A 17108-nucleotide genomic window follows, 5' to 3' on the forward strand; every position below is an offset into this window, starting at 1 on the left:
ATAAGCTACAAGAAACACGTTTTTATTGCAGCTCTGCTGTTGCTACAGTAATTTGCGGAAAAACCGCCTCCACTTTTTCTGTGAGTAGTTTTAAAAAAAACGTGCACACTAATTAAAAGTTCGTTGTTATCACATTTTCATTTCAATTACATTGTCGCATTTTGATTCAACAGCAATCTGAAATGATCGACAAAAGTGGCAAATATTGTACTGGGACGTACATTGTTTCCTTGCTTTCAAATTGAATTGATCCCTTCTCTCTCTCTCTCTCTCTCCCCCTCTCTCTCTCCCCCCCCTCTCTCTCTCTCTCTCTCTCTCTCTCTCTCTCTTGCACACTTTATAGGTGAAAGAATGCGGTGCGATGATGTGATTTTGTATGAAAAACGATGCACTACCAATAAATTGGATTTTGAGCTTGATGAATAAGTCACATGTTCCATCTGAGTACGATTCAAATTAGTATTTCATGTTTTTCCAAAATATTGGCACCACCATTTTTCATTATTTTTTCATCGCTGGCATGAACGGTAAAAGCGCGCGCTCAAGGAAGGTGCAATACAGACATACACAAACCAACACCACACACACACACATCATCTGCAACGTGTGAAACCTGTACACTGTATGATATAAATACATAGTTTTACGGCAATTTTTCCGCTTGTTGCTTATTAACAAGTTAATATAGGGCTCATATCGTTCATGTCAATCTCAGGAAATGAACAAAATTAAATTTCAATCGATACTCTCTCTTTCTCTTTCTCTCTATCTCTCTTGTTCGTCGCGTCCTTGTTTAACAAGTATCGTCATTGCTGCGTAGGAGAAAAAAAAACTGTCCCCAAAAGCCCATCTCTCGCTCAAAATGTATGAAATGGGGTGTACAAACATCAATGAAGTGGCACTTTTTATACATGCAATCAAGATTGAACAGGTACGATGCTTTTTATGCATTCGATTTAATCCACAATCCACTTCAATGATTATTATGATGAGACAAAGTAGGAAAAATGTGTGGAAAGCGAGAGAGAATGACAGAAAGAAATAGAGAGAGAGAGAGAGAGAGCACGGAAATAGCGTAAAATTTAATAAAATTTTCATTAATTTAAATTGCGATTTACTCCGTTAAAATAAGATCTGAATGAATGTCAAGTTGATTTTGAAATTGCATGTTGTTAGTTATAAAACCGAGTAGAACGAAAGAATATATATATTTATATTAAAATTATGAAAGGGGCAAGTCATATTATGACATTTGTCGTTAATTTGATTGGATTATTTACTATCTATAAAACCTGTATTTATTTTACGTGAAATTAAACCTAATTTTCCCATGATACGGCCATATCATTCGTGATGCAATGTGGTATTTCTTATATGTATTGTGCCTTTGTCGCATAGATGTCAGCATTAAAAGAAAAGTGGACGAGCGTCAAAAGGGAGAAGTAACTTATAGTTAAGAATATAGAACATAACGGAAGAAGAGCACCAAAACCGCGTATATTTTCTGCGATTTTTTTCTCCTTTCATTATGTTGTAGCCGACAGAAGTCATAAACTGAACAAAGCAAAGACGAAGAAGAGTAGAGAAGAAAAAGAAGAACGGTTCCGTAATTCAAAGTGTCTTTGCATTTCCTCATTGACGTTAGTCTGCTTTTGTGTGTAAGTATACGATATAGTCGACGTCATTCTCTCAAAAGAACGTTGGGTTATGTACAACAACGAACGTTGTGTGCAAATATTGTGTGCGACGCACAATTATGGTTTCATTTTAATTTTGCATTTTGCATTTTGCCATTCACACTGTCGCCAATGCTGCATTCGATGTTTCCATTGATGATGGTGTAAAGTTCAGAGAACAATAAATGAAAACCTCTTGCGAGCCTCGGTAAACAATCGCTGCTTTTTGTTTTGATTTAAATTGAAGCCCATATAAATTCAAAAATACAGTAAATAAACGTCTAAACAAAGCCACCACCGTTTGCTTTATTATTTTCATCGACGGTTGTGTTTACAAAACAAGAGAGGGTTTGATGGGCGCATTGGAATGGATAAATCAAGTGGCATGAGGAGCGGGTTAAGGAATCACAATCCATTGAATTAAAAATAGCTTCGAATGTGCGCGTGCAAGAGCACCATTGCCATATTTATTCAAAAATAAATAACAAAACGATTGTGTGCCGATGCCGAATGAGAAATGAAAAAAAGAGTACCTGCATACAACGATTTATACTTTATTTGTGGCGAACATTTTTTGTTGTTGTTGTGTAAACTCGCCGATTCATAAATCCATTAAATTTGAAAGTTATACGATGTACGTTTTTATTGAGGGAGGTAAAAAGCATTGACAAGGCCAAACGTGTTTGTGGGCTGATTCCAAAGGTAACATAAACGCTGATCATAAAAATCGACGCTCTTTTAGTTTCTTTTTGCTTACATCACTCGTTCGCTTTTTACCAAACCCAATGTGGCGATGTATTTAAAAATATGATACATGTCATAAATCCTATTGTCATTGCAAATACTGTCTCGATGATTGTATTTGGCACATACCGGAAACGTTTGTATTCTTGGTAATACAAATACCACGCGTAAACCGAACAGTTACTTTATAAATGCACACATTATATCAAGCACCTAACTAAAATATTTAGAGAGAGAAATTGAGAAATTGAAATGCTTTCGATTGGATATCGACCACAGTCGATTTGCTTGAAAATAAATGGCTTGCAGATTATCACCACGTTGAGACTTTGACTCCAAATTAAATATTTAATTCTTCCTTTTCCTTCGGTTTGTTTTGTGAAAATATTTAATCTTTGAATTAGAGGCATAATTGATTGAAATCACCTCAGTTAAGCAATCAATAAAAGCATGAATAGTAATGCATTTTCTTGTTTCGATAAAATTTCCCGAAAATGTTCCCTTTTCATCACATACTTGATTTATTCATGTGCTCAAATTAAGAGTTATTGTTTTTCCAAACGTAATTCAATGGAATTGAATATTCACGAATTGTGAATATTCCGAGCACTTTCAAAACAATATGGTAACACAATTTTCAATTGAACTAATGAACTGGAAAGCGATTTACCAATTTTGCAACAATCATGCATAATATAATTGATTGCTTTAGAATAAAAACATCGTATGAAAAGGTTGCATTTCAAAGCGAAACACCGTCATACAAAATACAGCAAAAAATGTATGTAAAAACAACCTTTGGTGTGCGACCGTATCATACGCTGTATTTATTCTAGAGAATTCAATTGCACATTGAGCCACCAGAGCCGCCAGTGGTTGTTGCTGGTGCTTTTAATGTTGTCGCTGCATTAGTTCCGAAATCATTTCCACCAATTCATCTACATTTTAATCGATTTTATATTTAATATGAGCTTATAATTCATATTCAAATAAACATTCATATGATTAAGCTGATTCAAAATGGCATTGCATTGGTATTATGTTTTGATAACGATTACCGATGGATGAGTGAATGTATATGCAAATAATATGCATCGGAATCACTTTCTTGGCCATACGCGTCTATCTACAATGTGTAGAATTAGTGCCAAGAATTTTAACACAAATTGAAATTCTTGTTTCTTGTAGATTCTTGTTTAAATGAAGAATTATTATTGCGTGATGTGACACATCGTGTGAAGATCAGGCGACTGAGTAAGCGAATGAAAAGTGATTGGCATCGATCGAGAGTGGCGTGAAGAGATATGGCTGATTACATAATGGTGCGAATAAATTGAGGGTATGAGATGTTAGACTATATGGATTTGGTTCGAAAAGGGGAAAGAGAGTGAGCGGAAAATTGAGATGGGATGCATCAAAATTTAAAATTTATGAACGAAACTTCACGTTTTCCATCAGAATTCCAATCGGTGTCACTCATTCAACGACCTGATTCTTCGCTGCGTGGGTGCAGCGTCTCGTGTGGGTTTTTTTCACATCTCTCTTGGACACATTTGCTGTCGCTCTTGTATTCAATATTGACATGAACAACATTCCTTTAGCATAAAATATGCAGCAGATATCGATTGCTGCATGTGTGTATGTGTGACGTATTGCAATAATATGAAATGAGCACCAAAAATTTGTTGCAATCAGCGCGACCAAAATCTCAGTAAAATAGAGGGCAGCAAAACCGAATTGAAAAAATTGAGTCAATGTGCAAGCAAAACGTACTTTCGTGAGAAACGGAAACATTGAATTTTCCACCATAAAATCTTCCTTATTCTTCGACAAAAAAGTCTTTGAATATTCGCAACTAAACTAAAATTGGATAATTTGGTATAAGTTTTGGTAAATAAAATTGAAGTAACACAAAAAAATGACAACGAAGAACAAATAAAACGATGAACCAGAAACTTTTCTATAGAAAATCCATTCAATTTAAAACTGAGTTAAAGTCGAAATTTCAATCGAGGTAAAAGAAGTTTGTAATCGTGTATGGCTTCTATTCCTTGAAAGATTCCATAAACAGTTCAGCAGCACGTTGAATAGGCGCTATTTGACATTTTTTTTTATTGCTATACTATAAATCCCAATTGAAATTGAAAAATGTGGTTTATATTTTGAAGTGTGCTTGATACAGACAGAAGGACTTCCGAGTGAGCGGAAAGAAGATGGAAAATAGACAGGAAACAGAAAAAAATAATAATAATTTTGATTGGTGTGAATTTTCAACATATTAGATATGCAACAAAGTGGAAAAAGCGAAAACAGTACTCATGTGATATAAAAATTAAATATTTAACAGTGGTTGAACAAAGTAGATAAAGTTTATATTTGAGCAAATAGAAATGCATAAATGCACGCAATAGCAATGTTCAACTCATTTTGTCAAGATATTCCAATTCGAACCACTCATAGCTAGCGCAATATAACCGTCCAACCACATCACGAACTTATTTAGAAAAGTGGTCGGGTTTTTCCCGTTAGAGTTTACATAACTTTGCGCATATAAACATCTAAATACATTCAATTTTTTTCAGTTGTATTGCTTTTGTTTTTGTTGTTGTTTTTCTTATGAACACAAAAATTTTAGTCGCTCTTTTTCTAAAACTCCCTCATTTTTTTCTGAAAACTAGTTTCTCTCTCTCTCTCTCTCTCTCTCTCGATGTGTGTGTGTCCCATCAGGATTTGTTTCACATGCATTATTTGAACTCAAGACCATATTCAGTACACACAACGCTTGCTTTCCATATCACTGCTGAACATTTTCACTTTTTGTTTTCGTTTAACTTGAAATATTCATGTCAGTAAACAATATACACAGAGGGAAAAAAAATATTTAAAAATATGTGACAGAGAAAGAGTAAAAAGAACCGAAGAACATTCGGTTGAAAAAGTTGAATTTATTCATTTCCTTCAAGTAAAATAATAACCAGATGAATTGCACAATGCATACAACTCATGCCGCGTAAAATTTATGTGCTCAAAAAGCGTGTGTGTTTTTCTATCTGTTTTCTGTGTCGGTTACGTGTGCTTCATTCACGGAACATCAATGATAGTCGGGAGCATTATATAATTTATTTGAATTTCGTCGCCTTTATTTGAAAATCATGTTTTGTAATTGTTTTTCGGTTGCCATATTTTCAACCCATTGAAGGAACGAGAAGAAGTGTTTTTTCTCGTTATCACCTTCTGTGTCGCATAAAATGCAAATTACATTATGCAATTGTGGTAAGTCATAAAAGTGGCGTTTATAGTGTGTGTCCAATTATGCATTAAAAAGCCAAACAAGAGATCACTTTTTCGACAAATTAAACTGTTTACAGAAAATGTTCCTCAATACTCAAACTGAATTTCAAATACAATTGTAAATGGTTTCATTAAATTCCGTCTTTCCAATGGCAAAAGATCCCTCTCGCATTTAATAAAAACATAATTGTTTGCATATGTGCAATATACTGGTTGGCTTTTTCAATAAGAGTACATAAAAAAAACATCATCGGAAAATATATATTTCCAATTGCACTGATTTTCAACATAAAACTGACAATGTAGGTGAAGCTTATATGTATGCCACTTATTTCATTTATTTAATAAGATAAAAGCACATACTGGATATATCAGACACAAACAAATGCTCGTACACATACAACCAACATTATCATGCTCATCCATATTCCATGATTGTGTGATGCATATAAAGCATGCATGCAAAAATTCTTTTCGGTGCCGTTCGGCGGGAAGAGAGAGAGAGAGGGAGAGAGAGAATTCAGCAACTGGCGGCATAAGTTTACTTCTGTAATGGATAAGAACCGAATCCCGACTAGATATAGAATTATATGCATACATGCATGGGCACACAACTCATTCCATCATGATTATGATATCATATGGATTAATATATTGGTCCCGTAACTGGATATGTGTGTGAACGAATACATTTTGAATTCCAATGATATTGAATATGGCAAGCATTCGCAAAGATTTTAAGTTGGCCTAGCCATTGAAGCACAAAATTCAACACTATTTTGGCTCTGTGCGTCTAATAGACACTGTCTATTAAATTGATGTAGATATACTGAAGAAGAGAATTTCGAGCCAATATCTTGAATACATCGTCGCCGTTGTCGCCGTATTTAATTTTAAGAAAATGTCGACGCAAAAAAAGTTGCACACACCAACCCAACTATGCTATGAATGAAATTATCTCATTTGCACGCTATTTGCTTCATCAGCAATATTTGTTCGAACATCATCGAATTGGGGTGGTCGATTTCTTTTCTTTTCTTTTTCATCTCTATTCAGTTTTAACCATAGTGAACATTTTGGGAAAATTGCTCTACCAAATACTTTCAACGTTTTTGGTTGTTTTTATGTATGGGTTTGGCTCTTAAAATAGTGCAGTTTTCTTGAAAAACTTGACTTTAAAAGAATAATAAAATAAACTTTTCGAAGCAAACATTGTCTTTCTCAATGTTCGATTGAAACATTGTTGTCATTGTTGTCTCACATTTTTCTTCATTCGCCATTGCAAATGTTTACAACCAAAATGCATTGCTAATACATTAGCAACGAATTAGAAATTAATGTTGATGAATTGGCATGAATTGAAACTATATTCGCTTATATAAAGAGAAAACATGATGGAATTTACTTACCAGTGTTGCGGGAACGAATGTTGGAATCGTTTCAAAATAGCCAATTGTGCTTGTGTATGATCGTACCAGAAAATATACGCCAAGAAACATAATGCCAAGTAGACATGATAGTCCGCCGCATATTAAACACCATACAACATATTTTCGAATGCCAGCTCGCGGTGATACTATGTATTTTGAGCATAATGAAGAGAAAATAATGCAAAAGAAAAAAAAATTAAAGAAATGAAAATAGAATTGAATGCAAATCGCATAACGCATAGCCAGACCGAAGTATAAATGACAACAGACACACACTCACAGGACAAAAACCCTTCAAAACAAATACCAAGACCGTGTCATAAGCATGCATTGTACAAAATGAATCGGAAAAACATATTTTTTTTTTCTGAAAGCACTCTTTTCCAATTCGTGCAAAGCTTTGTGGAAGTGCTGAAGCTTAAATGCTTGCAACATTTCAAACAAACAATTGTAAAAAAACAACTACTGATTCGAAGAGAGAAAAAATTCAAAGCAAATGGAAGGAAAAATGCAACACATTCAAGTGATATAGTGATAGAGAAATCAAAATGCGCCAACACATAACCAAAGAAGTGTAACATAATAATGGCATAATTGGCAACGACCATAAGAAAGATGCGATGCGACGTAAAGCACACTGTATGTGTACAGTGTACACCCCAGTATATGTGTAATATTAAAAATGATATACATGAAAGCGTATAAATTTTCACGTCAAATCCCAAATATTCGAGCTAGAATATGGAAAAAGGCAGAGGCAAAACAGTGGCCGACAATTTTGCTATTTTTTATGTTGGTGTTGCTTTTTTCGCATCGCATCTTGGTCATTTTTCCGCAAGGTTTTTATTTTCGCTTACAAATTATATTTTTACTAATGCTACAATATTAAATGGCTTGGGGAAGAAGAAGAAGAAAAAAACGGTGCATATTTAATAGAGAAAGAATATGCGTGCCTGTTTTTCGATAGTGGCGGTGACGACGATGGTGGTAGTTATGGAACACATGCATATACTATTTACAACACGCTCAAAGCGACACAAAATTAAATATTTCAGAGTTTGAGCGGAAGTACCATCGAAAACAGCGCAACAACGCCACAAAATGACGACAACAAAAACAGCAACAACCAACCAACCGAAAATTGTGGAGAAAAGAATATATATATATATATATATATATTTTCGAATAGTGTGCCATTTATCACGATTAATTTGCCAATATATTCAACTCAACGTGCGCACATACATTCTATACACCAAAATCATATATGTATATGCAAAACGTTTAGCCGAACACAGAATACAGTGAGTGAGCAAAAGCTAGAGCTGATCGAGGGAGCAACCGAGTCAAACGATGAAGAGAAAAATCGTTTGGATATTTTAAAGAGAGACGCTTTTTCGAATCATTTTTCACTCCGAAGAAAGGAAAAGAGAGTGTATTTGCGGCTGATGTTGCGAATTCATGCATTTTGTATTACATGTGCAATAGGATACAATTGATGCACTTGCTATGGCATGCTTTGCATATAGGAAACATATCACATTGTCACAACATCTACCATTGCACAATCATATGCACTGAAAACTGTGAAATCGCATTTTTTTCTTCTTTGCTCTTCGAACAACCCCCTTTCTTCTATTTATTCTCTCAATTTCTGTCGTTGACTCGTTCACTTTCTCACTTTTGCCTGTCTCACTTAGTTCAACTGCCACAAATTACCGTACAAAATATATGACAAAAACCGAAGATATATTGCAGCAGTGCTGCATCCCATTAAAATTTGTAACAACAACAAAAAAAACAACATTTGAAAAATATAAATAGATAATAGAAATGTAGAAGAAACAAACGAGCTTAGAAAAAAGAAACAATATTTGGGAACTAAATCGCGGTATTCCAATTGACCGAGCAGAAAAAAAGTTAAAACGACGCACTTCGGTCTGAAACAACATCATTTCAATACAAACAACGCCACAATTACATGGCCAACAACAAAAACATGAAAAAATAATGCAGTTAAGTGCATGGTAACATGCACAGGACTACAATTAAATATATCAAATAAATTGGGATTTTGTTCTTCTGTATCATTCTCTCTCTCTCTCTCTCTCTCTCTCTCTCTCTCTCTCAAACACATCTACTTTTCGCTATTCTACACTGTTCGTTTTGCATTTTTTTTCTCTCTCTTGTTCGATTATTTTGTATGTTAAAGTAGAATATTGTGAAAATACCAGATGTTGGCTGCGATGAACGATGCGAATCGACTGGTGGTGGCCAAGAGCATGGCGGAACGCTATATTGAACGACTTGCATCACAGGATAGCCATGCATGTTGTGTTTTATAGGCTGCTTTGTCGCCTCTTCTCTTCTTGTTGTATTGTTGTTGTTGCTGCTGCTTTTTTCACTTTAATTTGATAGCTTGCTTTTCTCTAACTGTGTAGTACTTCAGTTTTGTGTTTTATTTCTCTTCAATTTCTTCTCGGTATTGTGAGTGAGTGAATATGTATATTTCTCTTCTTTGTTATGTAACTTCCAGCACACACGGTTTGTAATTAAGAAATGTCGTCACGCGTTTTCCCCTTTTCAAAGAAAAAAAAGAGATACAAAAGAGAATGAAAAAATAAAGATGAGAATACACGAAGACAAAATGTTAATTTTGCACTTGTATTTTCTACATGAACAAGCACAGCTTCTAATATAATGCTGTTGTTGAGAGTGAACCTGAACACACAAATTGCGAATTCGATACACGCACACCGAAAACATCAAATGTCTCTCTCTCTCTCTCCATTTTCCTTAAACACACACATATTCCACTTTTCTTTCATATTTTACTATTTGCCGGCTTTGAAAATACCCATCATTCCTAACGATATTATGTTGTTATCATAATTGCATTTAATTTTTATCGTAATCCCGATTAAATATATTTACAATCTTCCATGTACATTTTTCTTCATCTCGTGGTTGAATTTTCATGTTAATTTTTTCACTTATTCTTCTGTTTTTTTTCTTCATTTGTTTACTGTTGCTACTGCTGCCACAGAGAAAAGTATTTTTCGATTGTATTTTTCATTGTTGAATGTTTACCTTGAACTTTGTCTCATGCCTCATGCATTTTAACGCTCGTACGGTGTGGTTTTTGTTCATAATCGGTAAGAATTTAACAAAGTATGTGCTTTCGTTTGCTCAATCTGTATCCCCTTTACCGCAATTTCCGCATTGCATCGAAAATTGAAATAGATAGACAGAGATAGCATCAGTTATTTCGTTCATGTTTACGATGGTAGAACGTGTCAAAAGCTGAAGATCGGAAGTATTTTATTCGGTTGGAATACAACACCGATACACATGTCAAACAAACGTATAACCGTAAGTGCCTTGAACTTTAGAAATGTTGTTGATTAAATCATTTAACCACACAGATGTGATGAATGCGTTGCTGCTGCGGCGGTTTATTAAATATCGAAATTTTATTAATATGTATTTTGGCTGCATGAAGACGAAATATGTTATCAGTAAGGGAGAGAGAATGCGAAAATGTTGGAATTTATAACAAAATCGTTGACAACGTAATATCAAAGCATTGAATTTAATCAACAATCTAAAATGTTTAATTGGACTCTATATTTCTCTCTGGTTCGCATTATTCTTTGAAAGCTGGTAAAATTTTGAAGGCACAACATACAGTGGTGATATATTGGTCGTAATTGTCACACGAGAGAAAACTGAAACTCATGACAAAGTACACAAAACGCATTTAATTGATTAAATTTTTTAATTTGATTACAAACCAAAATTAGTATGCAAAATGTGAAAATGTGCGAGATTTTCAACAATCGAAATATGCGAAAGCTTCGAAGCAATTCTTTTCGAATTCGATGTTTTAAGGACAATAGCGAGAATGAACATAAGAAAAGAAAATTTAGAAGGGAGCATGTGAGTGTAGGTGAAAAGTGAGAGCGGGTGAAAGAGTGTGAAGTTTTAACTTTCTAACTGAAAATTCGAAGGTTGTCAACAAACCCATTCGGGTGAGTGAATGAGTTGATGTTTGCATAAGGAAATAGCCGTTTTTATTCGACAAAAACAACGAATGACGACGACGACGACGACGACGATAGCAATGGCATCAACGTGACATGACAAGTGTTTGTGTTCCGTCATTAGATCGTACTCAAAGTGAATGCGTCTCGGGTAAGAACATCACCAAGCACTTCCTTAATATAACAATATTTCATTGTGTTCCTTTTGAGCCGTATTTAATGTGTCTTCGGATTACGACAGACTCACAGACTAACCCCGAATAAAAAAAAAAGATGACAGCAGGCATCGTAAAACTCCCTTAGCGTCATCATCTTCCCTTGTTCGTTTTGCGCTCAGTGTTTGGTTTTCGCGTGTTAGAGCATGCAATCCGTTGTATGGTTTCTGTACAGTGTATACTGTATACGGTCTGATGAGATATTTCAATTTAATGTTATTTATTCTTGATGTAGCAGTAGTTTGAGCAAGAGTTGCATTTAACGTTATTGTTTGGTTGAAATCCTTGCTTGTTCGTGCGATAAAATGGGATTGAAAATGGGGGCTGCAAGCAAGTGAGCGAGTGAACGAACAAGCGCGCGCCCAATTTCGTTTGCCAGTACACAAACATATAGTCTGTAACGGCTTTTGTATACTGTACGAGAATTATAAGTTAGAGATAGAGAGAGAGAGAGAGAGAGAGAGAGAGAGAGAGAGAGGAAGATGAAATAATAATCGAGAATTCAGCGTTTAAATGTGCAAAATGCACTCAGTCAAATGGTTTCGCATTCGACACGCATGTGAGCGAAATAATATCGTTCGAAAAAGAAAATGGTTATACTGTTGGTAGTAAAAGCAGTAAGCAAACAAACAAAGGGTACAAAATAAATATCTCACTCTCTGTCCAATTGTCCGTTTCTCGAGCATCGAACGCAAATAAATACCGATGCGAACATTCACATTCAATATTTTACAAAAACAAAAATTGGCAATTTTGCGATAGAAAGAGCGAACATCAAACCATATAATAGATACATTCGGTCACTTTACGTTTTTTTTTCATCAATCGTTTGCCAAACACAATATTCCAAACAAACGTTAGATACAGAAACATACAGTGGCACCAACAATGGTGCCGAAAAATGTTTGATACTGTGGCCAGTGGCCAATGTGCACACGTATCATTGGTGTAATAAGTTTTATTTGTAATTTATCCCGAGTTTGATTGGCAGTTCCATTTTAATTTTTCGTGCACGAATAAATGATGCGGCAATTGATTGATGGTGTATATCGATATTTTGCTATCTATTATTGGCCTGTTGTAGCGCATATATCCATATTATGCAGCAAATTTATCGAGTCCACAGCAAGAGAACACAGAACACGCAACATCACATGGTCAAAAATTAAAAGAAGAGGAATAAAAAAAACGTTGAGAGAGAACAGCACTCACACAGCAACAGTAGCAGCAGCGGCAGTACCAATCGCACTTCCACTGCAATGACGTCGATATTATTGATTGGTAATGAAAATTCTTAATGGCATTTTCGACCCTGACTGCATCTCTCTCTCTAAGCAAAACTAAAACTCAATTAATTTGTTCAGATGGAATTTCCAAGTGCACTTCCGTTTTATACACACTTTCATTTACAATGAATTCAAAATCGTAATTCACTCACGCAAATGTCGTTTCTTCGATCATTATTTTGAATGAACCTGTTGTCCTTGTCTTCAAGGCAATCATTTCCTGGAAAAAATTTAACCGAATATCGTACTCACACTCGTATGAAGCAAACAATGAAAATATGCTCAAACAGAAAAGAGATGGTTGAAAAAGAACGATTGAGCTACTTTATCGTTTGATGCAATTCACATCCAATAAAGACAAAGTCTCAAGTGTGTATTTCTGTTCGTTGCTGAACGATATCATAATTATCACTTGATTTTAATGTGATTCGGTGAAGAGGAAGCGAATAAGAAGATAACAACAATTGGCAAATCGCATTGTAAGAATTTATTCAAACCCCATCATCTAAATAACACGAACCAATATGCAAATCACGCGCACGCACACACAAACAATTGACATCTCCAGGCAAATGGAAGAATCGAAAACTGAATCTCGAAAACATTGAATGTAATGCAAATGACTTGAGACATAGAACAGAATAACAACGACTACGATGATGACAATGACAACGACGACGAAATAAAAAAAAATTAATAATAGGCAAACTACAAGGGCAAAGCATAGGCACTTGTTCTCTTTCAAAGCGACGATAAAACATTTAAACCAACCAGAGCCATTACGATTGTCATGAATATTTTACTAGTATCATCTTTAAAGATTTTCCTATTTAACGAGATATTCTCGCTTATTTCACGCTCATCTGCTCTTTGCTCCCTTTCACATTTGATTTCTCTTCTGTCTGATTTATATATGATTTTGTTTTTTGTATTTGTCATTCAAGTTGAATGTCGAGTAGACTTTTACGGGCCTAATGTGTTTCCCTTTTTCAGAGTCAATTTATGATATACATCAGCACCGTTGAATCGATTCCACACTAAACTTAAACTGATTTACGATTTCACCAATTTTCCGTTTTTTTTTTTAATGATTGGTTTTGAAAATCACGATAAAAAATGAACGATTTTTCGAAAATGTCAAAGAACACAAAAATTCAAATCAAAAACAAAATTAAATGAAATTGTATTGATATTTAGAAGAGATGTGATTGTGATTACCTCTCGTACAGCTTCTGTTTTTCGGTGATGACGACGCGGAAAACAACGCACACACATTTGCACAGTCTTCGGCTTGCGATGACAATGAAAAATGTTAACAAATATGCACATTGAACATTCGCGTGATAGACTGTTCCGAGACTGTTTTATGGTAGACGATGGTCGAACCGATTGAAACGGGACAAAAAATAAAACTGAATAATATATAGTCGAGTTCGGATGAAAACGACAACGAGATTGTTAAAGCATTTCATACACAAGAAGACGAAAAAAAATAACCATCATTCGCCTGATAAACGCGCGCGATGTACGAACTGAATCGGAAAATCTATGTATAAATTTTGGCTTTAGTGCACGCATACATGCAAATATTGAACCCCTAACCCATGTAATATATATATATATATTGCCATCCATTGGTATTGGTGCTTATATTGCGTATTGCGCGTATCTTTTGCGTCTCTCCATCCATCTTAATGGGGAAATATCCCTATCTGTCTCTCAACATTTACTATGGCTATGCTCTCTCTCTGTGTGTGCGTTATAATATGAATATGCTTAAAATGAATTTCCACTTTTACAAACATGTTCAATCGTTTTGTTTTTTTTGCGTTAAAAACCTTTTAAATTCGTTTTCGTTTTTAATTACAATTGGTTTTGTTAGAATTATTAATTGGATTTTATATCAATGAAAAATAAATAAAAAATGGTCATTTCAATGTTGAAATTTATCAGTTGCGAGACATGCGCGCAATTCCATTTATGATGGTGTATGTGTGTGTGTGAATGGTTTATGGTGTTTTATGTTATATTGATATGATGTTGTTCTTACATTGCCCGCCAAATTTTCCAAAGCACCAAGCATGTGGCGTTGCCTATTGCACTTGATTATATGGAAAGAAGTTTATGCACACACTCATACATTCAAATTTAACGAGAAAAAACAACGAACAAACGAAGAAGAAGAAGAAGAAGAAGAAGAAAAAGATTGTTCGAATTGTGCGACCGATTGTCACATGGTAAATAGAAGATGGAGCCAATAAAAATATCACACACAGAGACATTGTTTCGAGTTATTTCGAAGGGGTAGCAATTCTGCGCGCGAATCCAATCACCATCAAAATGGCTTTATACAATTCTTTAATTCGAATTCTATGCAATTTCATCCAACTCTTTCTTGGTGGCCGCTTCTTATTCCCTTTCCTCTGACTGTGTTATCACCCAAAATTACGAAAACTTTTAAAGTGCCAAAATTTTGAACAAATATCGGCTAAAACGACAAACGTTAAAAATATGTAAATATCTAAAGTTGGCGACCATATAATTCATTGGGAAATCAAACAATTTCCTTTGACTAATATCATTTACAAGTGAACTTTTGCCAGCAAAATCCCATTTACAAAAAACTTTTAATTTTTTTTTATTACAAACTTTTGATTTAACAACTCATTATTTCACAACTTTCTTGCAAGACTTAGACTTTTACTTCTTGTTTCTCACTTTTTTTTCGTTTTTTTTTTCTTTTTGCAGTGAAACTTAAGTCAAAGTTGATTGACTCTAAAGTTCTGTCTAAGAGTCAAATTAAAATGAGAAACTTCTGATGATACGATTCTTTTTGAGAGAAGATAGAAGTGGAATATGAAAAAGAATCGAAGAGCCCTATACCGATTGAGAAACGGAAACAGTTTTACTTATTATCGCAACGAGTATGTCATCATTTTGTCAATTTTCTTTACTTAACTCAATCTATCTCTCGTTCTTTTTCTCTTCATTACAATACACATACATCAAACAAAAAGTTTCTCTGTGCAACATTTGAACAATAAAAGCGCATAGTGTTTACCTATTTTTAAAAATGGTTGTTTCCATATGCCTCAACTTTCTCATTATCGCATGCGTTCGAGTTGAGAGATCGAAAAACAAGCGCAAATAATTTGAATGGGAAACTTCTTATCGCACAGATACATCGTATCGTTGTCATCATTCAACAATCACAATTAAATATTGTTCGTGTTAGCATAAATGAGTGTGACTATGTGTGTGTGTGTGTGTGCTGAGAGGCTTTGTCATTTACATCGCAAACTCACGTTTTTCATTCAATGGAAAAGTTCTTTTTCAACTATCTCTGGATTCTGTGTCTCAATTATATTTGCATCGAAACAAAATGCCGTTTGTAAAGCACTTCAATTCAAAGAATTTTCGTTCGCGCTCTATGTTCAGAACGTGCCAGAGAAAATGAGTGAATTTTCTGCCTCTTTTCTGCTTTAAAAATCAAACTCAATTCACGCTTTTACTCTCACTAACTCTTGAATGAGCAAACTTTCAAGCATTTGAAGTTTCAATGACGATGAATTGGGACACATGTTTTTAAACGAAACGCTTGCTGAATAGAACTACACAAATGTATGATTAATTAAAAAGGAATAAACTTTGTGAATAACACCAAGAGAGAGAGAGAGAGAGATAAGGACGATGGAGAAAATGAAAATTAAATTTATTTCTCGCAGTTCCACACTTAATTCTTCACGCGCCCCTGGCCAATCTAATAACCGCCAAAGTATCAGGTCGAAAATTATCGGAAGTAAAGGTAAAATCCCACGATTAACAAATTTAGATTGGTTTAATTCGTCTCTCTATCTCTTTGTTTTTGTTTCGGTTGCGGTTTGTTTAGAGTTTTTATTCATTTTTTTTGTTGTTCTTGTTGTTTGGAAATTGTTTGATGGAAACCGACCACTTACCATCTCTAATTGATTAGATTGAAGTATAAAAAATTTCCCACACGTTCATTAAACTCATTAGATCAAATTCGATTGCCATTGTTTTAACTCTATTTGTTGCATGCGATTTAACCTATTGCACTAAATACCAACGACCAAACATGAATTTTTATTGAATTACTGAATTTTAAAGCGTTAAAATTCGTTTCAGATAAACCGAAAAAAAATTCGCATTTTCGAATCGAGATTTCTTTAGAAGACATTTTTATGTTCTAATTGAAATTGAAATTTGAGCCGTATATATCGAGTTGATGCAATTAGATGAGTAATGTTGTTATTTTCACACGATGATGCGATGAATAAAAAAAAATTAAAGCACAGATTCGTGGGATTTACAGTATAGGTGTTTGATGGATGGAAATTTGACGCGCATTTCACACGGAAGATTGATATTAAGAGACAAGATGCATTTTTTTTTGTAAATCAAT

The 17108-nt window shown here is 34.5% G+C and overlaps 1 protein-coding gene across 2 annotated transcripts in view; it reads right to left on the reverse strand.

The window, feature by feature from the left end:
- The window catches only part of LOC116342035 (uncharacterized protein DDB_G0283357), a 26486-nt gene extending 12390 nt beyond the window's left edge, over positions 1–14096 (reverse strand). The window contains exons 1-3 of one of the 2 annotated variants that reach the window (XM_031769510.1): positions 13904–14096; positions 9373–9720; positions 7121–7287 (exon numbers count right to left, since the gene is read on the reverse strand). In XM_031769510.1, the coding sequence (XP_031625370.1) occupies positions 7121–7287; positions 9373–9472 (267 nt within the window). In that variant the 5' untranslated portion in view covers positions 9473–9720; positions 13904–14096. Of the gene's footprint in view, positions 1–7120; positions 7288–9372; positions 9721–10231; positions 10313–13903 lie in introns of those variants that run through there. The other variant, XM_031769517.1, reaches the window with a different exon arrangement.
- Positions 14097–17108: the final 3012 nt, after the last annotated feature.

Source organism: Contarinia nasturtii, unplaced genomic scaffold, assembly GCF_009176525.2.
Source record: "Contarinia nasturtii isolate CC-2019 unplaced genomic scaffold, AAFC_CNas_1.1 Cnas_scaffold_129, whole genome shotgun sequence".
Taxonomy (NCBI): Eukaryota; Metazoa; Arthropoda; class Insecta; order Diptera; family Cecidomyiidae; genus Contarinia; species Contarinia nasturtii.